General features: G+C 53.2%; 1 protein-coding gene across 1 annotated transcript in view; it reads left to right on the top strand.

Annotated features, from left to right (window-relative positions):
* Positions 1-23,831, top strand: part of SHB (SH2 domain containing adaptor protein B) — a 135,160-nt gene that overhangs the window by 87,818 nt on the left and 23,511 nt on the right. Inside the window, 2 exon segments of the mRNA XM_060153195.1 lie at positions 16,837-17,008; positions 23,046-23,165. Coding sequence (XP_060009178.1) covers positions 16,837-17,008; positions 23,046-23,165 — 292 coding nt within the window.

A 23,831-nucleotide genomic window follows, 5' to 3' on the forward strand; every position in this document is an offset into this window, starting at 1 on the left:
GGATGAGGAGGGTCCTGGCGGAAGTCCCTTAGGCTAGGCCTAGGGGAACTCCTGGGTCTGGCCTCCAGGGTCTCCGTTCCAGTCCCTCCCCCCATCCCCAGAGACAGCCCAGATGATCTCATTGTCTGACTCTGTCTTGGTCCTGTTGGTAATGCTCTAGTTCACTGAAGCCAAGATTTCAGATTTCAGAAGGAAATCTTAGAAGCTAGAAGAAAATCAATCTGCAGAGTGGCTCCTATTGGGCCTTGTGGAGCCCAGTGGCTCCATCCTGTCATACAGCTGCTACAGGCCTGCATGCATCCAGGGCTGCTGCGTTTCCTGTCCCAGCTTCAGCACGAGCCCATCCACAGAGCACAGGCCGTGGCCACATCCTGACCTCAGGAGTTGACCCCACCCCTGGCCTAGAGCCCCTTGAACAACTCAGGTGCCTCTCCTCTCGCACAGCCGTATGGAGAGCAGTCTGCCACATGTGTCACCTGTCCTAAGCTATGTACACACCCTTTGATCCTAACCCGTCCTTAGGATCCAGGCTGAGGTTATGATCTAAAGCACAGGAAAGCCATGATGATCGTGAGAGATGGAGAATGACCTGAATGTCCAGCAATGGGGGTCGGTTAAATGGAATATTGTGCAGCCACTACAAAGTGATGTTGACACAGAGTTTATAACAACCTAGGGAACTGCTTATGTTTAATGTTAAGAGGGGAAAAGTCAGATGCAAAAACACTTTTATGCTTCTAAGAGTTTAGGCATATAAACAGACGTCGAGTGAGTAATTTAATTCTTACCACATTGAAGGTCAGAAAGGGAGTTTTTATTTTTATTTAAGATTCATTTTGCCTTGAATCTCCCATTTTCATGCACAACTAGACCCTCCCTCCCTTCCTAGCCCCCCAAAGTGAGGCCTCTGCCCTCCACTCATCTTGATCCCCTCGCTCGAAGTTCTGACTGTTCTAGCACAGACTACTCACAGTTCCCTGTAGCACGGTGTGCCGTCCCATGCCTTCTGTCTAAGTGGCCTTCCCTGCTGTGTCCTATCTGGAAAAGTCCTGTGCCTCCTTCGCCATCCCTGTGAGCCCTCCTGGTACGCAGCCACATGTCCCACGGGCTTCCTTGCTGCCTCTCTGAGCCTGTTGAGCTTCCTGCACGTGACTCTGGTGGGGCACTTCCCTCACCATATAGACTCAGTGCTGTAGGTGCTGGGCCCGCCTGCCAGGCCTTGATGCCAGTCAAGAGCCAGAGCCGAGAGTAGTCATGTGGCTGAGGTCCTTGGTCACCTCAGGTCTCTCCCGTGCATTTCACAGCCTCCTCTGCCCTCGGCACAAGGGAATCCAAGGCCTGTCCACTGGCATGGCTGACAAGGCTGTGCTCCTCCCGGGTGTGGGAGGAACTAGAACGGAGCCAATGATGTCCCAGAGGTGGCTCTTCACAAACACCAGTTTGATTAAAGGGCTAAAGGGCTCATGTGACAACTGTCCTAGATACCAAGGGCCCATGGCAAGAGATGACATTCCAGGCGGTGTGGCGTCTCACCCTCTCCTGGACTGACCACCTTGCAGGTCATGTCACCTTAGGTGCTCTAGTCTAGTCTGGTGCTTTGCTGCTCAAAATGTGGTCTCTGGACCAGCAGCATCACATCACCTGGAAACTGGTGAGAAATGCAAGGTCTCAGGCCCCACCCCAGACCTGCAGAGTCAATCTGTTTTAAAAGACCCCCAGGTGATTCGCTGGCATGTTAAAGTGAAAAGCCCTTACCCTACAGGACATCATCTCTTCAGAAGCCTCTCAGACCAGAACTTGCCCACTTCTGCCCAAAGCTAGTTTTAAAACTACTATACATTTAGTTTTTCACAAAGGATCACAAGGTCTTAGATAGAACTGTCTCCAGACAAGTTTCTGAGCCACAGGTATCCACTGTGGACTTGGTTATATGTTGCTGAGTTGCTATCACAAGTGTCATTATAGGTCAACTTCTTAGGCTGCTGATAGAAAGTAGACTCAGACTCATGTCCCCACCTGTGTCTCATCAAGTCACTTACCTCATCAATTGTGTGTCTTGCTCTGGGGTGGATACCGATTGTGCTTTTCCCCAAGAAGCTTTTGGCTCGGTTATGATTTCTGGGGCATAGAAGGAAGCTGTTTCACTTGGGCTGGAGGGATGCTGTGAGCACCAGCCTTTAGTCTTGACCAGATCCCTCCCCACATCTGTGGACAGAGCCTGTCAGGTACGGCATTGCAGCCAAGGAGCACCCTCCTGTCTCCCAGCCCCAAAGTGCAGGTGGAACGAGGTGGATGGGCCACCTCTCAGGTAATAAGGACGAGTTGAAACAGTTCGATTAGGTTGCTAAAGTGCTGCCGTGGTCCCATCTGTAAACCCAGAAGGATGGCTGCTCAGAAACAAAGGATAATGTTCCCATCTGAATCAGTAGTGTGTGTGGCACGCGCTTTAGCACATCATTGGCGGTGTCAGGGAGCAAGGCAGGCTGGGCTGGGCCTTGTCCTCCTTATCGCAATACCTGTTTGAAATTTCCCACACAGTTTCTCTGGGCCCTCGGGAGCTCTGTGATGGGCCCCGAGAGCCTGGGGTGCAGGATCTGTAGCCGTGGTAGAATCCACTGGGCAGTATCGTTAGCATCTCTTTCCATTCCTTGTTTTTTGTTTGGTTGGTTGGTTTTTTGCCGCACCGCGCAGCATGCAGGATCTTAGTTCCCCAACTGTGGATCGAACCCGTGCCCTCTGCAGTGGAAGCGCAGAGTCTTAACCACTGGACTACCAGGGAAGTCCCTGCATCCCTTGTATTCTGATTCTGCCTGTTTAGCTTGCATGAGGTATCCTGGTCAGTGTTTTCAGATTTCCGAAGGTGTGTGGTGTGGGGACCCCCAAAGGGCAGAGGTAGGCCCACCAAGAAGGAGTCATAGGGATTTAGGGTCACAGTGAGTGGTAAGAATTTCAGGTACACCTGAAAGTGTATAATGAGCTTCCTCTCACCAAGATTTGCCCGCAGAAGCTTGAATGAGGCAGGATTGGTGTTGGGAGGGCTTTGCCCTGCAGTGGGAGGTTGGCCTGCAGCCCTCTCCAGGGCTGCTTCCAAGCTTCATTCCTTCAGGATCCCAGCATGCTGGTCAAAGGCCAGGAGAAGGGAAGGCCTCTGAACTACTCTGTGATTCAGTCTACGAAGCAAAAGTGCTTTCCTCCTTTCAGAGTGCTGTCCTGCACTGCATTCGTGAAATGAGGCTGTTCTCAAAGGGATGCTTTGGCATTCTCCGCAGAAGTAGGCCTTCTTGGCCAGTGCAGCCTTTCGGGAAGGCTTGATCATCCCTTCCCGGTTGTCGCGAAAACAGCTCTTGCAGGGTGTGAGGTGGTCCTAGCTTCTTGGGAATGATAGTCTTCCCTTTTCTCAGAATTCTGTGGCCAGGTGAATGAGAGACACCGCAAGCTCCCCAGGAGCCCTCGGCTTCCCTTGCCTGCCCTCCCTCCAGGAGGCTGGTGGTGGCCTCAGCCAGAACCCCTGCCCGCACCCATCCGACACCGGAGTCCCAAGCCACACACATGGCCTGAGCTGATCCCAGCCCCGGGACAGATGCCCAGTCGGTTTTACCACCAGCTGCAGCGAACAGAGCGGTGCGGTGGCTTCCATCAGACTGACAGCCCCCTTGCCACCCAGCAGAAACACCTGCCTTCAGAGCTGGCTGGACGCAGTTCTCCACCCACTCAGTTCTCCAGGGGGTGAGTTCTCCACTCACCGCCCCCTGGAGTCTTTACAGCCGGCAGGTCCAGCCCCCTGTTGCAGCTCCCTGCTCAGCGTGGGGCAGGAGAAGCAGCCTGGGTGATTCCACGCTGTCTTGGGGGTGACGCAGCTTGTCTGACCAGCCCCTGGGCTTTGTGGCACGAATTGTGGGATGGACAAAGGAATCCTGCCCAGGAGGTGGCCACACAGGCAGGGGGCCGAGGAGCTGGGTGGATAACCTGGCAAAGCAGACATGGATTTGGAGTCTTCAGGTCTCTGAGGGGCCATTGGAAGGACAGGGACTGAACCTGTCCTGGGACTTCTATTCCCTCACCTGGGAAATGTGTCCACCGCAGAGGGCCGTGGTGGGGCTTAAAAAAGGGCACTGTGTTGGGGAAGTGCTGGTATTTACAGAACACTTGTGCATGCATTATCTCATTTAATCCTCACAACCACCCCCTGGGACCTTAGTTTCCTCCTTTTACAGATAAGAAAACCGAGGTCCAAAGAGAAGTAATGATTGCCCAGGAGCCTATAGCTAGTCAGCTGCAGAGACGGGATTTGAACCTGGAAAGTCCCACTCCAGAGCCCAAGCCCTTACCCTGTCAATGTCTGGGCTCTCTGACACCATCCAAGATGCTGTATATAATGTGGCTGGAGCCCTCGCCCTCCCAGAGCCCACAGGAAATGTCACACGCCTTTCATCGCCCTTGCACCAATTTCTCCCTGCGTCTGCAGCTGGTAGGATACGTGCCTAGAGTGTATGTTCCCACTTGGAACAGTTCCAGCTGAGGATTCTGTGGGAGCCCAAGTTCTGGAGGTTCATGCCTGCATGGGGTAACCAGAGCCATCCCACGGGTTGGTCCTCTTTGCCATCCCTCAGCACAGGCAGGGGTCCCCACCCATGGCATCCCACTCCCCCTTGTCCAGCTAGGGAAACTGAGGCCCGGGGAAGGGATGGGGACTGCTGGAGACCTCATAGCAGTCATGCCGTACACGGAGGATGCATCAGCGTTTCCTTTTAATTCAATGGGTCAAGTTAAAAACTACATCCTTAATGATTTGCAGTTGCTTCTGTGAAGCGAGTGATCAGAGTGCCTGCTCAGGGTGCCAAGTGGCAGGAGAAACAAAAGTCACTTCATTTTCGATTCATCGTCTAGAGATTTGTCTACCTTGAAGCTACTTTTCAGGCAATGTCCTGGGTTCAGCCAGCGACAGGCCTGCCTCCCAGTGAAAATAGAAGACAGACCTGTGACTCAATGCTGAACATATTTATTTTGGGTACTTGTCTGGCTTCCGTGCTAGCTCCTTGGCCAGTTTCTCCGCCCTGGAAAGCTCAACACAGTGTCTTGGTGTCGGGAGCCATTGGAACAGTAACCGGAGTCAGACAATCCCAAGTTCACATGCCAGCTCCACCACTCACCCGCTGTGGGACCTCGGGCTGTTCAGTCTCCTGAGCTTTAGTTTTCCCATCTGTAAAACGGGGATAGTCCCAATCCTTATCACACTGGATCTCTGTGTTGATCAAGGGAAAAAATTGGATGAGAAGACTTCGTAACCTCTAAAGGGTCACACATGAGAGAATGGTTGTTGGCACTCGGGGAAGGCTTGCTGTAGTAAGTCAAATTTAATGTTATATATTAAAACAATACTGCATAAAGAGGGACTCGGGGGCACAGAGGGCCCATTTATGAAGTTCATTCCCCGTTATTCCTGGCAGCGAGAGGCATGGATAGTGTGGAAAGCAACACTTCTGTAGGAAGTACTCCATCTCGATTCCAGCAATAGTTCTCACCATGAACCACCTGGTTCTTCCATCCTTTATTCAGTCCCTCCTGAGGATTGGGCCACTGGTCCCCAGGTGTGAGAGGGTCTCTACTGCCTTTCTCCCCCACAGCCCTCCCTCCCCATTCTGGTTCTGACATGTTTGTTGATTGGTTGGTTTGCCCAGAGCGTGCAGCAGAATCACCTGGAAGAAGTATCCAACATTACAGGGTCCCACCCCTAGAGTTCCTGATTCAGTAGGTTCCAGGAATGAGGCATGAGAATTTGCATTTCCAGCAAGGTCCCACGTGTTGCTGATGCTGCTGATCTGGGGACCCCACTTTGAGAACCTGAAGTATACTCAGTGCATACTATGTTTTAGGTGCTGGGGTCAGGGAGGAGTTAGGGAGGGGGTGTCACAGCTCTGCTCGGGTGGTGTCCATGCCACCTCCTCCAGGAAGCCTCCCCTGACATGGCCAGTCCCTTCCCCACCCTCATCCCAGGTTGGGCTGGGCCCCCGCTGTGCTCCTACCACATCCCGTATGGGTGTGCTTTGGTTTATTCTGGAACCGCCAGATACGCACTTGTTACTGTCAGCATGGGGGGTGCTAATGCTGTGTTGGTCACCCCTTAGGCAGGCACCCTCTTGAGTTTTGACATTTTCCCAGCTCATCAAGTGAGGCTCAAAGGGCAGAGAAAGGGGAAAGTAAGGTCTCAGGTATGTCTGTTTCCTAAACAACTGTGAGTCATCTCTGAGCCAGTTCAGTTGGCTAATTTAAAATAGTCCTATGAAGGTAAGGGGATGACGGAGGAGGGGCAGGCAATTAACAGCTAGTGAGCACCAGTTAGGAGGCTGGCACAGGTTAACCCTATGAAGTTCTGCAAGGTGGGTGTGGTTTCATTGTCATCACACAGATGACACTACTCAGGCTCAGAGAGGGTGAGCAGCTTGCCCACAGTCACACAGCTAATGAACTCAGCTCAGGCTCTCTCCACTGCTGTGTTGACATCGAGAGCGCGTAAAGGGCAGGTCTGAACATTCTCTTTAGCTGTGCTGGGGCAAGGTGGCTTGGGCTGTTCTGGAGGCAGAAGCAGTTGCGCCCACTTCGTGCTGAGCTTGTGACTTGTCACTGTCACCGTGAAACACAAATGCTCTGAAGGTGGTAGTGCTGACATTGAGTCCATCAGACCCTGCCCCAGGCTCACTGTTCCCACCAAGCCCATGACTCATCCTTGTGTACTCAGAATAAACAGGCTCGGACTCTGCAGAAGTTTCCACGGGGAATCTTAGACCTGCCACCATCACCTGGCACACCCAGCACATGCCACCTTCTCCTTACCATTGGCCCCACTGGGGCTCCGGCAGTGCTTCCTGCCCCCTGCTCAGGTTCCCAGAATGCCTTGGGCCTGGGAGGAAATTAACAATTGTGTTTGTACTCGGAGCTTTTTGCTATGTAATGAGTAACAGTTGTAATTAATGTTTAACACGTGTGAACAGCAGGTCTGCAGAGAGAAGGGGGCTTTAAACAGAGAACTGGGATCACTCGCTTCCTTTGGCTGAGGGACAGGTTTTTCCAGTTATTTTTTCTGTTTGACATATGAATGAATTCATTTAGTAACATAGGAAAAAAAAAGAAAAACACTGGTGTTTCATAGCTTTGGTTTGCCTGCTAATTATATTGATAGGAATGTTATTGCTTCAAGTGCGTTTGTCTCCTGTGTGGAAGAAACCCAAAGGTTTAGTAGAATATCTTTGCCCTTCTGCTTGGCAGGTCGGAGATCTTTGTGTGGTTAGAGATTTTTAAGCTCTGTGAGGTCAGAGACTCTGCCGGCCTTGTTCACACCTGGGTCTCCACGTAGATCAGTGCCTGGCACATAACGAACACACAGATATTTGTTAAATTATTGAATAAATCACGTCTCAGGAAAACCAACCCCAAGTTCTCTTCAGGACACAGAATACATAGGTATCATGCAGCCTGCTCACACAGAGGTGGTACGTTTTCACATCATTCTTTCGTGCTGTATACCTGTCTTCTCTCCAGATGAGGGTGAGGGACCTGCATGAAGAGGGGCGTTTGTGAGTGGCTGTTGTCTGCTGTGGTTGCAGCCCCTGGTCTGAACTCAAGGCCGAGAGTGTGCCCCTGGGTGTTTGAGGATTGACCCGTGCGTCCGGATGCCATGTTGTGAGTGAGGAGACTGGTGTGCCAGTAGGTGGCAAGCAAACCCTTGAGAGCCATGCACCTGCTTGTCCCCTCCTGCCATTCCTCCCTTCCCCCACCACCAGCTGTGGAGGGGCAGCAGCAGAAACATATAAGCAGCTAGGCTGGGGCTTTCTGGAAGGGGAGACTCATTTCCACAAATGCCCAGCCTGCTCCCTGCAGGTCCTCAGAGGCTTGTGGATGGGAGAAGTCCCTTTCCCAGGCCCTAGGATTGATTCTAAGTGTCTGTGGGTGTCTGCAGGTTAAAGTGTCAGGAGACACACTACATCAGACCTGAGGGGACACCTGACACTGAGCCCAGCTCAGAACTAGAAGAGCTGGAGGGTCTGGATTTAAAGCCCTGTGCTGCCCCTTGCTAGCAGGATGACCTGGGACAAATTGCCTGTTTCCTCGTCTATAAAACCAGGTGGTAATTGGTGCCAGGAGTCAGGGGCACAGTCAGTGCTCAGTGGAGGCTGGCTTTTGGTATCATTATCATTACTATTGTTGTTTTTGAGAACCTGTTGCACTGTAGACAGGATTTGCACAGAACTTGTTAGAGGCTCCTGGGATTCAGAAGACGTGGGTTCAAGTCCAGGTTCAAATCTGGCTGTTGACATGGGGCAAGTCAGTCCCTTTTGCAGCTCTTGTTCCTCATTTATAAAATGAGTTATGATGGTGGAGGTGGCTTGCTTCATCAGCTGTAAAGTCCTCTGCGTTTGGGTCATTTCATCATTTTCATCAGGATTTGTCCCTACTTTTCCTGCAGCCAAGCAGCAGCCCTTGGGGCAGGGTCTTTGCACCAGGCAGCGGTGTCCATGCTTCCTTTTTGGGGTGCAGAATAGGAGGATGCAGGCACGCCCCTCATGCCAGGCCCTCCTTCCCCAGTCCAGGCTTGGGTGTACATGCATGGACAGCGTTCCTGGAAACCAGATGGGATTCCTGGAGCCCAAGTGGGTTTCCCCACGCCCTGCTTCTCGGGGAGTCACCACTGCCCCCTCTCATAACGAGAACCTCTGTTCTCAGGCACTGCCCACGAGACGTGGCAGCTTGGTGCCCTGGGGCCTGCATGTGTCTGCAAGGAAAATACAGAGGCCTGTCATAGGTGATCCTAGAAAAGCAAACCAAAACATTTGCTAGGCTGCCCATCACCTTACAGCCTACCTGGAGGCACAGCCTTCACTAACCGGGCAGAGGGGAGAGTGAGGCCTGCTCTTGAACTGCAGGGGAGAAGAGGGCTTCACCTCTCTGGGCCTTAGTTTCTCCAGCTGTAAAATGGGAATTCTAATACTTGTCTTACTATGAGGAGCAGGCGAGACGAGGCAGAACATATGTTTAGAAAGTTGAAGCAACAGAGGACCGTTGTCATAGGAACAGAGTTTTAGTCAAGTGCAAGTGTTAGCTCATCGTTGTGAAAGCTTGTGGTATTTCCATACACTCTGGGTCATGGGGGCCCCCCACCTGCCCAAACCAATGCGCAGTCTCCCTCCTTGCCCCCTCTTGGGGGCTTATGACTGCCTGGGCTGCAGCCCCTTCCATGCCTCTGTACCCCTGCCCTCCCCACTCCCCGCCTGTCCCCCCACTACAAACCCACCCGGCCATCAGCAGTGTGGAGGAATCAGTGCCCAGGACTGTGTGGAAGGGATGCCTTGGGCACCTTCATTCTGTTCTCTGTGCCCTTGTGTTTTCAGAGTCATAGGACATCCGTGAACAAACACCAGGCCTGGAACAGTGTGCAGGCCCCTCCTGTCAGCCCCGTATTCACTCCCACCTCATCCACACGGGGCCTAAAGAAGCCTCTTTAGCACCTGAGAGCTCTATGCACAGGGTTTTGTTTTCAGTTCTCTAATCCTTGTTGCCTTATGCTTAAAGGACTCTGTCCTGTACTAGAGAACTGGGAGGGCCGGAGACTCCAGGCCAGCCAGAAAGAAGCAGCCACTGAGCCTGGAGCACATCGCAGGCCTCACCTGGGACCCAAGACCCTGGGCCCCCTCTGCTCCCTTCCGGTTCCCTGTGAATGACCCCTGTCCTTAGGGGCCACCATCCACACTCGTGGTCCGCCCAGAGGGCTGGGGGATGTTTGGCAGACTGTTGACTCTTCTCTCCCTGCCCGTCCCCAGAGAAAGACACTTCTAGAGGCTTTCCAGGGTTTCCAGGAGGCTGCCCAGTGTTTCCATCCCAAAGCAGAGGGACACGGACTGGGGTCTGGGGCTTGCTGCCTGGGGTGACAGCCTGCTTCTATCTGCTGGGGCAGGCTATTCGCCCGCACCAGGCCCCGTTCATAAAAATGTAGGTGAAGTTGCACCAACCTCCTCAGTTCGTTGTGAGGGTCAGAAGAGAATGTCACGTCAGATCCTCACGTATGCTTGCCCATGCACAGGAAGCACTCAGTAAAGGTCAAGCCATTTTTCAAAACTATTTTAAAATAATTTGAGGTGGGGAGTCTAGCTCCTAAGTTTCCTTTCTTGATTGATGAATGAGTTTTTTTGGTCCTGCTGACCATAAATCTGGATGGGGATTCATTCACTCAACAGATTCTAAGCATCTACTATATATCAGGCACTGTTCTAGGCATTGGGAATTCGCCTTTGAATAAAACAGAATATGTCCTGTCCTCTTGGAGCTTCCAACTTCGGAATTCCAGCACAGGTTGGAGAAGATGGTTTCTGATACAAGGTACTTTATCTTCTTGAGTACATGAAAAGGAGCTGCTCTGAGCATGGATGTGACCATGGGGAGAAGGGACCACCACATACAGGGGGCCTGCCTGGACTTTGGTACATCATCTGTTACTAACCTCCTTTATGGTATAGGTGTTGTCAGCCCTGTTTTACAGAAGAGGCAGCTAAGGCTCAGAGAGGTTTAGAGTCTTGCCCAAAGTCACACAATAGTGGCAGAGGCAAGGTTCAAACCCGGATCTTCCTAACTCCAGAGTCCACGTCCTTTCCATGATGCTGAGCCGCTGCAGTTCCTCTGTCCTCTGGCCTTGTTGCAGCCCATGGCCTGTGTGTCAGGCATGGGGAAGTTCAGAAGAGGCTGAGGCACGAGGCCCCATCTCCATCCCGTTCTGAGAAGACACCTACATAATGCACTGTAATACAGACTGGCGCGGGGTCAGACAGTGGCACAGACAGGGGAGGCGGGGTTCAGAAGAGGAGAAAGGAATTCCACCTGGGGGGGGTGTCTAGGACAAAACTTCCCCCCAGGAGGTAGCATTAAAGCTGAACTGAAGAATGGCTAGGACTTTTGCACCAGACATAGTGAAGAAAGGGATTCTATCGGACAGGCACAGCATAGCAAAGTCCTAGAGGCAGGAAGGCAGATGATGGATTCGGGACCAGCCATTCTTTGTGACTGGAGCCTAGGGGTGGGTGTGGAACCCGGAGGGGTTTTTTTAGGGGAAGATGCATCCAGAAGGTCAGGTTGTCACCAAGTCACAGAGGACCTCAAGCATCAGAGCGAGTTCTCCGTCCCAGGGAAGTAGGAGCCAGCAAGAGCTTCCGAGCCCAGAGAGCTGTGCTTGAGAGGCCCTTTGGCATTTTGGAACCTGATCTCTCTGGCCAGCCCTGAATGATAAACAGGAAGGAGCCAGATCCTGAAGGAACACATTTACTTCATCTAAGCAAACATTCACTAAACACCATCTCTATGCCCAGCACCACAGTCAGTTTAGGGACAGACAAGAGATTGGAGAGGAAAAAGAGGCCTAAATCCCAGGCGCTGCCCCCGCAGAACACCCGGGCTGGCTGGGGGCCCACTGAGCTACAGGAGAAGGGCCAAGTGCCACGAGCCGCCCAGGAGGAAGGTAGCTCTCGGCAGGTGGGATCAGGGGAGGCTTTGTGGAAGGGGGACTTTTGTGCCAGACCTTCGAAGCTTCTAGACTTCGTACAGGTGGTGGTCGTTTCAAAGACTAAATGAGTGAGGCACAGCTCCTGCCCGGCCAGCCCCGCTCCTTAGCTCAGAGACTCTGGCGGAATTCTTCCTCCCCTCCTCTGGGCCCCCACTCCCTTGCCCACAGGGTGGCAGGGTTGTTGTGAGGGTTAGAGCTCGCATGGGCACCTGGAAATGCCGTCTTCTGTCATTGACAATGACCCAACTTCAAGGCTGATTGGTATAAAATCTACCATACATGTAGGAAGGGGACCACCAGCGGCAGAGGCTAATCTGCAGGGAGGAAGGGCCTCCCGGAAGATCTGAGCTGGGTCTTAAAGAATGAGACGTGTCATTAGACCAGAGCTTTTGGAAGGACTTTTGGGACATCACGAAGGGCCACCTCACCCTCTCGGGAAACAGGCTGCTAGAGCTGTCAGCCGGGCCACTTCTCCCACTGCCACCAGGGTACTGGTCCCCATCATCACACCAAAGGCAAAAGGGCTCCAGAGGCCTGGCCCTGCCCGTCTGAGTCTCCCCTCCCTCCCTCAAAACTCGGACTTCTGTTTGTAATTGCCTATAGGTGGAACTAATTAGTTACTGTCATTCTAACAACTCACAAGGGTGGCATATTTTTTCTCTAAATGCAGATATTCTTTTGAGGGCTGTGTCTTCCTTTACCTTTTGCAGAAAATCACTAACTTAAAAGAATTGCCTTTTTAAATTGCAGATTAAAGGGAAGCTTAATTAGAAGGAATGAAAGCAGTTGTGTTTGGAGCTTTTGTTCTTAACTTTTTTTTTTCTTGTGCTGCTGAATCACTTGGAGTTTGTATATTTTTACTTTAGGTGGAATGATTTGCCTAATTAAGCCTGTCATTCATCACCACCTGTTCCCTCTAAAATGTATGGCTCTATTATTAAGCTTGCAAGCGGATGTATGAATTAATTCAGTGGGGATTTACAGTGTTGACTGGGACGTTATTAGGTTTTATCCAATTTATCTGGTATGAAAACCGATCTTTTTCCCCAGTACAGTGAAACAGCAGCTCATTAAGTTTCTTCATTCAGTCATTCTTGGAGCACCTGTTATGTTGTGGGCATGCTCTAGGGATGGGAGGTAGGGGCAAGTATGGTGTAGCCCCTGCCCTTGAGGGGCTCATGAGGAGCCAAACAAGGAAACTGGCAATTAGGGTACCATAGGCTGAGATCAAGGGGAGTCTGGGAAGGAGGTGAGGCCAGGGAAGGCTTCCTGGAAGAGGTGACCCCTGAAGAGCAAGTGGAGTCAGTCAGGTGGACAGTGGGGAGGGGAGGGTGTCCTGGTAATACAGGCAGAGAGCATGGCCTGGAAAGGGACCTGGTGAGATCTGAGACTAGGCAGGTTGCCAGGTCGTTGGTCGTGAGAGCTTGGGTTCCTTCCATGATCGGTGTTCCATGCTCCATGCCTCTCTTTTCACCTTCTGTGCCAGGAGGTGTGTCGTGGGATTGTATACTGGGAGAGAGCCCCCAATTCTGATTTTAGCCGGTGGAACACCCAGGTTGTCAGAGGTGAAAGTGCCTTACAGTTCATCTGGTTTCTCCCTCTCCTCTGCCTGTGGCAAAACTAAGCCTAGAACCTCATCTCCCGCCTAGCCCCTTCCCCAACCCCCACTCCTCTGCCCACTCCAGCACTGTTCACCCCCAGGGGCCAGAGGCCTGCCGAACTGCCTCCTCTCCACTCCCGACATCAGAAAGTTAGCAGAGGGGAGGCTTCGTGGGAAAGTACACACTGGCCCTGTGCTCCCTGACCCCCTCCCCTGCTGTGCCCCGATCTCCGTCTCGGTGTGGCATCACACAGGAGTCTTCTCTGACTCGCCCCACACGTAATCAAGTCCTGTTGGAGTCGCCTCCCACATCCCTCTCATCACTGAGGGATTCAGCCTTCCCTAACTGGTCTCTCTGCCTCCAAGGTTGCCCCCAAACCCACCCTCCTTCAGCAGTCAGAGAGGTCTCTAAAGCCCAATCTGAAGAATGGCGTTCCTTCATTCAACCCATCGTAGGATCAAGTCTCAGCTCTTTAGAAGGGTGACCAGGCCCTCACCTGTCTACCCGATCGCAGTGCTCACCGCTGCCCACGGTCACCCGTCCAGGACTCTGCAAGTTAGGGGGCTCAGGTCAGAATCTGCTTCACCTCTTCCTCACGCCCCCTCCCAGAACATATGCCCCATTTGACTGGTTGCCATGAGGGCTGGTGTGGTTCAGTGGCAGCCCTGGTGGGGGAGCTGGGCTGCTGGGAAGCCAGGGAAGGGCCCGTGGTGACATGTGTGCCAGGGCCCCGGCTCTGAGCTTCACCCCCGTCACCACTGTGAAAGCCCAGCTCATCAGTCAAATGGAGGAGGCCTTTCTCAGACACACAAGCCCAGGACGTATTCCCTGCAAGGGTCTTGAGGTCATTGCCATCTTGCTGTCTGTCCCTGTGGTTGGACACAGGACAGAACCGTAGCTGGAGACGAGGGCAGGAGCCCCCAGCCAGTCCTCGCTCTGCCCCTACTCCACACTGCCAGTCCTGGCATCACAGGCTGTGGGCGTCTGGAGGTTGGAGCTCGGCCTCCATCCTGCTTTCTCACGGAGCTTAGAGTTTTCTGTGAGTCTTCTTCACCTGGACGATGCCAGCCCCATCCTCCAGCACTCAGGCCAAAAGCTGTAAGTGACCTTGATCTTCTCTCTCACTCTCACTTCAGCCTGAAGACACAGACCAGTCCTGTGCCTCTGCCGGAATCTGGTTTCTCACGGTCACTTCCACCCACCTCTCCCATGCCAGCCCATCCTGCAGGAGCTTCCCCTCTGCTCGGCCTTGTTCCCCTTCCATCTTGGTCTCTCTTTTTTTTTAATTCACAATTTTTTTCTTAAGTAGGTTCACAGCAAAATTTGAGATGAAAGTACGGAGAGTTCCCATATACCCGCGTCCTCTATCCCTTGTCAGTCCAGCAATCCTGTTAAAAAGTGCCAGGTTGGGCTTCCCTGGTGGCACAGTGGTTGAGAGTCCGCCTGCCGATGCAGGGGACACGGGTTCATGCCCCGGTCCGGGAAGATCCCACATGCCGCAGAGCGGCTGGGCCTGTGAGCCATGGCCGCTGAGCCTGCGCGTCCGGAGCCTGTGCTCCGCAATGGGAGAGGCCACAACAGTGAGAGGCCCGCGTACCGAAAAAAAAAAAAAAGTGCCAGGTCAAAAGGCTTCCCCGCCATCAGAACATCAGAATGGCTCTTCATTTCTCTCAAACCGAAGTTCTTCCCAAGGCCTCCAGAGCCCCACGACCTGGCCCTGCTCCCTCCCACTCCCCTCAGCCTCAAACTCCGCCCCCCCCAATCCCTCCAGTTGCCCTGGGCTGTGTTTTCTCTGTCACCCTTGTCCTGTTCCTAAATTCAAGGCCCTTGAATTTTCTCTTCCTTCTCCCTGGGATGTCCTTCCCCCCCGGATGTCCACGTGGCTCGGCCCTCCTTTCCTCCAGTCATTTATTCAGATGCCATCCTTCAAGAGGCCTGCCCTGTCCTGCTTTTGTTTTCTCCGGAGCACTTAGCACCAGCGGGTGTGCTGTGGATCTGACTCATTTCACTTGTCGTCTGTCTCTCCTCACTCGGACCCTGAGCTCCAGAGACAGGGATTTCTGTTTTGCTCACTGCTGTTTCCCCAACCCTGAACTGTGCCTTGCACATGTGAATGAGAGTCTAGGGTGGACAGCCTGCTGGACCCCACTGCAGTCATGACAGTGACCATATACACATGCGTCCAACCTGTTCAGGGCCTTCCATTGGCAGGTACCTCCTCGCCCCTTCCCTCTGTTTTCTGTAGTGATTAACAGAGAAGAGTGTCTTGGAGGGATGGAAATGTTTCACAGTCCTGATGCGTGATCTTGCTCCGCGCCTGAGACACGCAACAGGTTCATTCACCTCCGTCCCCGTGGACAGGACCACTGTCAGGGCAGGGGTTTCCCAGCACCTTCTGTGAATGTGAGATTGATTGCCATGCAGCTGGTGTTGGAGGACAGCTGGCCACATCCACGCTTGCTGGTTAGGGGGAGATTTTATACCATTGTGTGTCCGTGGGCCTGCACCTTGATGTGGCCTTGGGAACATTGTTCCGCAGGCCCTGGCCCAGCTTACTAAGCGCTCTGTGTATGCTGGGCCCATAGGATGCAGTCCCTCATGTGATCTCCCCAGCAGCCTGGTAAGGTAGGGAATGGGGCCTCAGAGAGGTTGAGCAGCTTAGCCAAGGCACACAGCCAGTCACTGGCCAGCTTAGGAGGGGGGGACTCAGGTCAGTTTGGAAGCTTCTGTGAAGTGCTTAGTACTGTGTCCACACTGAGCAGACATGATAATAAAAATAATAATATAAATCATAATAAAAGAAAATATTTATAATAGCATTGACTGAGCACAGACTAACTGCATGCCAGGCGCTCTGCTAAGATGGCTGTACACCACCTGGCAGAATCCTCACAGCAACCCCATGAGGTGGGTACGGTCGTTATCCCTATTTTCCAGGTGAGGAAATTGAAGCCCAGAGAGATAACTTGCAAGGTGGACTAGCCAGTCTCCAGGAACACTTCTGGCAACTCCAGTTTTAGCTCAGTATTTTCTGCTTTTTGTGGGGTGTCTCCGGGGTCCTGCCCTCAAGAGGCATCCTCCCCAGCCCGTGGGGTGAACAACACTCTCACAGGTCCAGGGCGGGAGGAAGGCACACTGGAGGACCCATTCCGCTGTGCCGGACACTGCTCCAGGCTCCCCTGGGTGCTTGGGTCCAGGACAAGGAGCAGACTTGGGTGATGCAACATGACCCTCGATTAGAACTCTCTAGGGTTGTCCTAGGAGAAAGGGGGCAGATGTGGCCTGTGCCACCCCAGGTGGGATGGGAGAATGGGAGGAGGAGAGGAGCCGCTTTGAGACAGGTTTTTGGCAGAAAATGAGGAACTGTCTAGGGGACTGTGCCCCCTCTGGGAGTGCCATGTCACCTTTGGTGGAGGTTGCAGGAGGGTTCCTTTGGGGACCAGGCTGAGCTCAGTGGCCTCTGGGGATTCAACCAGCCTCTCGAATGCACCGTCTGTTTCTGATGGCACAGGCTTGTCCCGTTTTAGGAAGCCCACGTCTTTCGAGCCATGTTTGTTCGTTGCCTGGAACCCTTCTGCCTGCAAGTTGTAAAGCCCCAACGAGAACCATCAACCGTGACCCCACTATGCGCCACTCCTTGAGCTGAGCTCTGGGTAACCAGGTAACCGTGCTCTTTCTCTCTCTCCCCCACAGCCCAGTTTAATGGCAGTGAGAAACGGCAGTCATCCCCCTCGCCTTCCCGGGACCGGCGGCGCCAGCTTCGAGCTCCCGGAGGGGGCTTCAAGCCCATCAAACATGGGAGCCCCGAGTTCTGTGGGATCCTGGCAGAGAGAGTGGATCCTGCTGTCCCACTGGAGAAGCAAATGTAAGTTCTTAGGGAGCAAAGCCCAGTCTCAGCAACCAGTTCATGGAGTCACTGTGGAGGCTCATAGAAGGTCAAGGCCACTGTCAAGTCTGTCCGATTGGGGTTAGAGTGCGTGTCTCCTGATTTCTGGCCCTGTCTCTCCACACTGTGTCGCCTGCCTTCCTTTAGTTGGCTAGTAGGAAGTTCTGTGAAATCGTCCGCATGGTGCACCCCTCACTCTTATATGCCCCTTTCTAATTTCATCATCCAGCAAGTGAGTTTTTGAAAAGCTGAATGTATACTAAATCTTGCTGCCTAATTATATATTAGATTTATTTTTATAGCTGTAGTGATGGTTTTTGTTGTTGTTTTTTTTTTTTTGTAGTGATGGTTTTGCCCCACATCTGCTTGATATTAATTGGGCAAGGCCTGGACACTCTTGACTTGGGTTTTTCCCAGAGATTTCCCAGCTTTAATCGGCGTCCAAGTCCCATCCCTGCTGCCCCTTTCCCTCCCTGCTTCTCCTCAACACCGCTGGTCAGTGTTTACTGCCCCTCCCCTTGACCGTGATGACCATCTCCCTTCTCTGCTGGGGTGTCAGGTCCCTGCTCTGCCCTGAAACTTTCAGTGGCTCCCCATCACCGCCAGGATGAAGTCCCATATCCCCTCTGCCGCTCACTCTGTGAGTTGCCCCCAGACTGCTTTTTCAGTTTCTCATCATTCCACATACCTGCCCTAGAGTGAGCTTCTCCAGGAGCTTAATAAAACACGTCCTGGATCCTGTGCTGGCACCGTCAGGTGTATCATCCTCTTAACAAGCGAATGTGGGATAAATGGGGTGATCATCTTATTGCAAAATGAGAAAATCGGGGCTCTAAGAGAGGTGGAGCCTTGGCTAGGATATCATGGCTCAGGGTGCAGAGGTAGGATTCGCACTCCATGACTCAACCCCACACTCTCCCCTCACTTTCCTCTCATATACACTTCCTCCCCCTCCCCCTTAGCACGTGGCCGGCACAGAGTAGGCACTCAGTAAGGCCAAGAGATTAGCTGACACCAGGCCGGTTCCTTAGGAGACTTCATTGTGTGCGTTATGTACTATGTTAGTCTCCGCCCAGGGGATTCTGGTCTCACCCAGCCGGCAGTGCATCCCTCACAGGAAATGCTCCCTTGCTGAGCAGGATGCAGAGTTTTCCGAATGATGTCATGTGCTCCTGTGCCCCTTTTTAAGCGTGTGCTGCAGCCTCCTTTGTGACAGCCCTGCGCCTGCTACATCAAGCACATTGGAGGTGGGGTGCACTCCCAGCGGGTGTTGTGTTAATCACTTCTCACAGCCACACAGATTGGGTGGCAGGTTTTGCTTATTTCTGATCAAACTGTGAGCTTTTTAATCAACAAACAAAATATGATCCAGAGATCCCTGGGAGTTGGGAGCTATTCAGCATGCATCCTGACCAGGTCTGCCTGGGTCAGTCTCAGCAACCAGTTCATGGAGTCACTGTTAAGGCTCATAGAAGGTCAAGGCCACTGTCAGGTCCGCCTGATTGGGATTAGAGTGTGCATCTCCTGATTCCTGGCCCTGTGCTTCCTCCCTCCACACTGTATCACTGCCTGGGGTCAGCGGCCCAGCCTACCCTCTCCCCACTCCCAGATGGAACTTCATGGGCTCCTTGAGGGCAGTTCTGCCTTTCCTTTCCCGTTCCCACCCAACAAGGCCCTCGGCCAAGTCCAGAGTCGTGACTGGCTCCCCCCCCCCCCCGCCCCCGTCTCATCTCTCTGGGATTATTCTGGCCTGCTGGAGACCCTGCCTCATCACCCGAGAGATGGGCTTAAATAACATCCCACTTCCAGAGGAGCCTGAGGACCCAGGTTCACTGTATCCCCCCACCTGGACTGGTGTTGCCTCAGAGATTAGGGGGCCCCTTCAAGGCCCGACTTCTCTCCACCCTAGCACAGAGGAGAGGGAACATGGGGACACTGAGGGATGTGCCCCAGTCTTAGAGGGTTATTGAAGGTGGACAGTCACACATCTGCCCGGGTACCCCTACCACTTGCTTGCTCTCCTGGGACGGTGGAAAGGCTGCTCAGGTACTCAGGGCAACTGCTCCCGGCCTTCTTCAGGCAGCCCACCGCCCCCTCCGTCCTCCGTCATTATTACCATCAGCATATAAACATGGGCCAGTTGTGAACGTCTTAAAGCAAATAAAGAAGTAATCCTGACGGGACATCCCCCTCTGGCTCTGGCCCCTGTTGGGAACATAAGCTCCATGAGGGCAAGAACTTGGCTGGGTCACCACTGCTCAGTGCCTGGAACAGTGCCTGGCACATAGTAGGTGCTCAGTGAATAGCTAGCTGTCCACTCAATGGACAAAGTCCCCAAAGAGGGACTTTGGGAACTTTTTCCCACGTGTCAGCACGTCTTCTCTCCCTTCCATCACCTGCCACTCTCTCACCCACCACAATCTGCTTCCCTTTTCTGCCCGAGTCACCAGGTGACCTCCTCTGACCTCTGTGGCAGCCAGCACGGTAGACGGCTCCCTCCTGCGGAGACAGTCTCTGCTCCTGGTTTTGCTCCTGCCTCCCCCGCCAGATCCTTGCCTCAACCTGACCTGAAGGTCAGACTGTCCGAGGCTCAGTTTCCAGCTACATGCTCTCCCTGGGTAGTCTCAGGATGCTGGTGGTGATTCACCAGCGCGCTTCCCCAGCCCACAGAACTCCCAACTCCTACGTCCAGCTGCCTTTGTGGAGTCTTCACTTGGCTGACGAATGGGCATCTTGAATTTAACACGTTCAAAACTGGACTCCTGATCTTCTCCTGGACACGCCCTCCTCCCCAGCTTCCCCACCTCCACAAACGGCATCACATCTACCTAGTTGCCCAAGCCACAACCCTGGAGTCATCTTGATTCCTTTGTTTGCATTATACCAGCATCTAGTACATTACTAAGTTCTTCCAGTTTTCCATCCAGAACACAGCCCGAATCCATCCATCTTCTTATCTCAGGTCCTCCCATCTGGACCACTGCAGAAGCCTCCTCTCTCGTCTCCTGCTTCATTTCCCCTCTGGCCGCTCTTCAGGGAAGCCTGGCTAACCTTTTGTAAGATCATCCAGAGCAAGTATCTCTTAAGCATCTCTGTTTAAAACTCTCATTGCTTAGAATAAAATCAGACTTTGCTTAGAATAAAATCAGACTTCTTCCCTTGGCCCACAAGGCCTCAGGGAACTGGACCCTGCCTTCCTCTCCATCCTCATCCTGTACCACTCACCACACTCACAGTGCTGGACCATTCTTGCTGCCTTTCTGCTCCGTGGACACCCCAAGCTCATTCCTACTTCTGGACCTTTGCATTTGCTGGTTCCTCTGCAGAGAACGTGTTTTCTTTGGCTCTTTACATGATCGACTCCTTCTCACAGTGCAGATTCTCAGGTCAAATGCCATCTCCTTGGGGTCCTCCCCTGTCCATTCATTGCATAGTAAGCACCTCCCCTGCCCCAGTCACTGCCTTCTCACAAACCCAATATTCCTACATAGCACTTGTCACTATCTGACATTGTTTCCTGAATCTGTTTGTTGATTCTCCATCTCCCTGCATCAGTCCTGTGAGATCAAGGGTGTAGTAAGTGGTGAGTAAATATTGGATGAGCTCATGGATATTGGTTGGACTGGATGGCTATGGTTGAGTCTTCTTAATCCCTATGGTTCTGGCCTGAGTGGCCAGCTCTGCAAAGTCCAGCACATCCCCAAGATGGCCTGCTGCCTGGAATCTCTTTTCAGTCCAGACAAAGCCTCCTCGGGCGCAGGGGTTGGTCCCCAGCCGTGCCCCCCAACCCCAAGGACCACCCAGGCCCATCCTGGCTGCCCTCTCCCCATCCTCCAGTCTAGTGTCCTTTGCCCCATCTCTCCCAAACTCCTGGTTCTCCTTTGATCCTCGACCCTGAGTCCCCTGCCTTTCTCTCCGTGTGGAGTGACTGGAGCAGCGGGGGAAGGAACCAGCAGCTTATCCTGTTTACCCACCAGGGATTACCCTTAATGAGGATCCAGAGCCCCCGGAGGCCTGTCTGCCACCACCTCCCTTAGTGCTGCTTGTCCTGTGTTCAGGGGGCAGATGCGGACAGCACTTCCCCGGAGACCACTTCTAGGCCTTCCCTGAGGACGGCTCTGCTTCAGATATCTGAAACTTGTTTTCCGAATAAAACAGCGTTTTGTCAGCTCACTGGGGCTGTGTTACACAGGTGAAATTTCTCTTGTCTAACCTCTTCTCTCAAACACAGTCATGTATCCTTTCTTAAGCATATCCTGAGCCTTCACGTCTCTGGGAGGGTGAGCGGTCACCTCCTGGCGATCAGTGACCCGGTCACATGCTCATTGGATGGGGATACTCACATCATACTCACGCTCCAGTCCTTGCTTTCCTAGAGCTGGTTGGGTTTTTTTTAGGTTATAATTATGTCATCCTCACTGCTGCTAACTGTTCAGAACACTGCCTTATAAACGGCAGAAAGTGCAGAGAAAGGCAGTGCGACGCTTTTCTCCAAGCAGAATGTCTGTACCAGAACTTTCACGGCTACTGTTCACAGGGCACTCCTGGGCAGGTCCAGGAGGCAGCCTCCCCCATACACCTGGGAGCTTAAAATGTAGTCTGCGCGGGGAGCAGCAGCCTGAAATAGTGATAGTTGGGGAAGTGACCCTTGGCCATCAACAAGTTCAGTCTCTTTCAGCTGCTGCTCGTAGCTGCCGTTTGTGGAAACTCACCCCATTGCAGGCTGTGCACCAGCCCTTTAATGCATCGTCCCATTTGATCCTCACAACCCCAAAACAGGGGTGGAGTGATCCTAACTTGGTAGGGAACCCCGAGGTGTACCCAGGTTCAGCCACTTGCCCCAGAGTGCCCGGCTGGCCAGTGGCAGAGCTGCATCTGTGACTCAGCGGCCAAAGGGTGATCCATCCTTGACCATCCAGCACCCCTGGTTCTCTTCCTGACCCCATCTCTGGCCACCTTCCCACTGATCCAGCCCCTCAGAGACTGTCACGTAAACAGAGACCCGTTCTGAGTATACCCGCTGGTCGGCATCTTAGGATCCTCACTCTGCCACTGAAATTTTACCTTCGGCTTTTTCAGTCTTGAAAATCAACGTTCCCCTTTTGTTCTGCAGTCAAGCATCTGTCACTGCACCCCTCCCTTCTGATTCTGCCACTCACCACATGCTGTCCAGAAGCAGTGGCACTGGGATTTCCACGTGCCCAGTCGATGCCAGATGCACTTGGCAGGAGCACTGGTGTGACCCCCCCCACCCCAAATGCCTGCTCTCCTGAGTGATGAGCACCGCCCACTAGTCCCACAGATGTCACAGAGCCAGCACGTGTCCCTCCTGTCAGCGCCCTCTGACGGCTTCTGTGTCACTCAGATGGAGAAAGCCAGAGTCCCCGCATTGCCTTGCGCGCAAGGCCCCCGAGCCGGCCCTGCTGCGTGGCCTCTTCGGCCTCAGCACCCACCCCACTGCCTTGCCTCACTCCAGCCACGCTGGCCTCCTTGCTGTTTCCAAAACATGCCAGGCACTCCCGCCTTTGCTGCCCTTCCTTCTGCCAGATACGCTCTTTTCCAGCTGCTGTCCTTCATGGCTTCCTCCCTCACCTCCTTCAGGTTCACGCTGAAATGTCTCTCTCTGCAGAAGGCTTCCCTGGCAGCTGCGTAAAATAGCGGTCCCTCCCGCCAGCTCCAAGCCAGGCAGCCCTGCTTCGTTTCCTCCATAGCCTCCACACTAGACCGGAAGCTTCATGGCGAGGAGATCGCAGGTCTGCTCACTGTTCTCTCCCCAGGACCTGCGTGCAGCAGGCATTCGGTCGATGTCTAGTGAGTGACTGAACGCACGGATACACACATGTGCACAGGTGCACGCACACACACAAACGCACGTGCACTGCCTCGTGACAAGGAGGCCCGGGACGCCGACAGCTGCCCTCGGAGAGGCTGAGCCTCGTCGGGGAGGAGCGGATTTCAGGGTGTCAGCTGTGGGGGTCCGTCCCTGCTGGGTTCTGACCCCGTCTCTTCTCCGCAGATGGTATCACGGAGCCATCAGCAGAGGAGATGCGGAGAACCTGCTGCGACTCTGCAAGGAGTGTAGCTACCTTGTCCGGAACAGCCAGACCAGCAGGCACGACTACTCCCTCTCCCTGAAGTGAGTACACCTTGGCCACCTCCTGGGCCCTCGGCAGCCTCCAGCGATGCGTGGCCTGGCCCCAGTGTCTGAGGCAGAAAGACCCGCCAGTGTCCCCCAAGGGGACTTGCCAGCATGAGTTATTTCAAGCCTCGCTTTTCCAATTTGATCTTATTCTGGGATACAGAGGAGTTTTTATGTCCTCTGTTTCTGCCCCCCACAAAGAGGGGGGGCATTTTCCTAGAATTTATATTAAATATCCAAGAATAGCTTTCACACGTACGGTGAGCCAGGGACTATAGAAGTGCGTAGCATGCCTCATCCCTCTCTCAACCCTCACACAGCACTTTGATGAGAAACATCTTGTCCCCATTTTGCAGATTAGGAAACTAAGGCTCAGAGAGGGGCCATGGCTGGCCTAAGGGGCAGGGCCAGTACTCAAGGCCTGGTGTTTGACTCCCCACTGTTCCTGCTGCCGCCATGAGAACCACCCTTTCCTTATGTTCTAGGTTGCTGTTTGGGAAAGTTTCACTTTTAGGTGTCACACAAAGGTTGTGAGGAACACTGGGAAGAGCCAGGAAGAACCTTGCTGGCATTATCACCTGTCAGGTCTTTCTGGATACGAGGCCATTGCTTTCAGGATAGGTGGCCCTGCCATAAGAAAAGGGTTTTTTGATTGAGGGCTTC

The sequence above is a fragment of the Lagenorhynchus albirostris genome, chromosome 7 (assembly GCF_949774975.1).
Source record: "Lagenorhynchus albirostris chromosome 7, mLagAlb1.1, whole genome shotgun sequence".
Lineage (NCBI taxonomy): Eukaryota > Metazoa > Chordata > Mammalia > Artiodactyla > Delphinidae > Lagenorhynchus > Lagenorhynchus albirostris.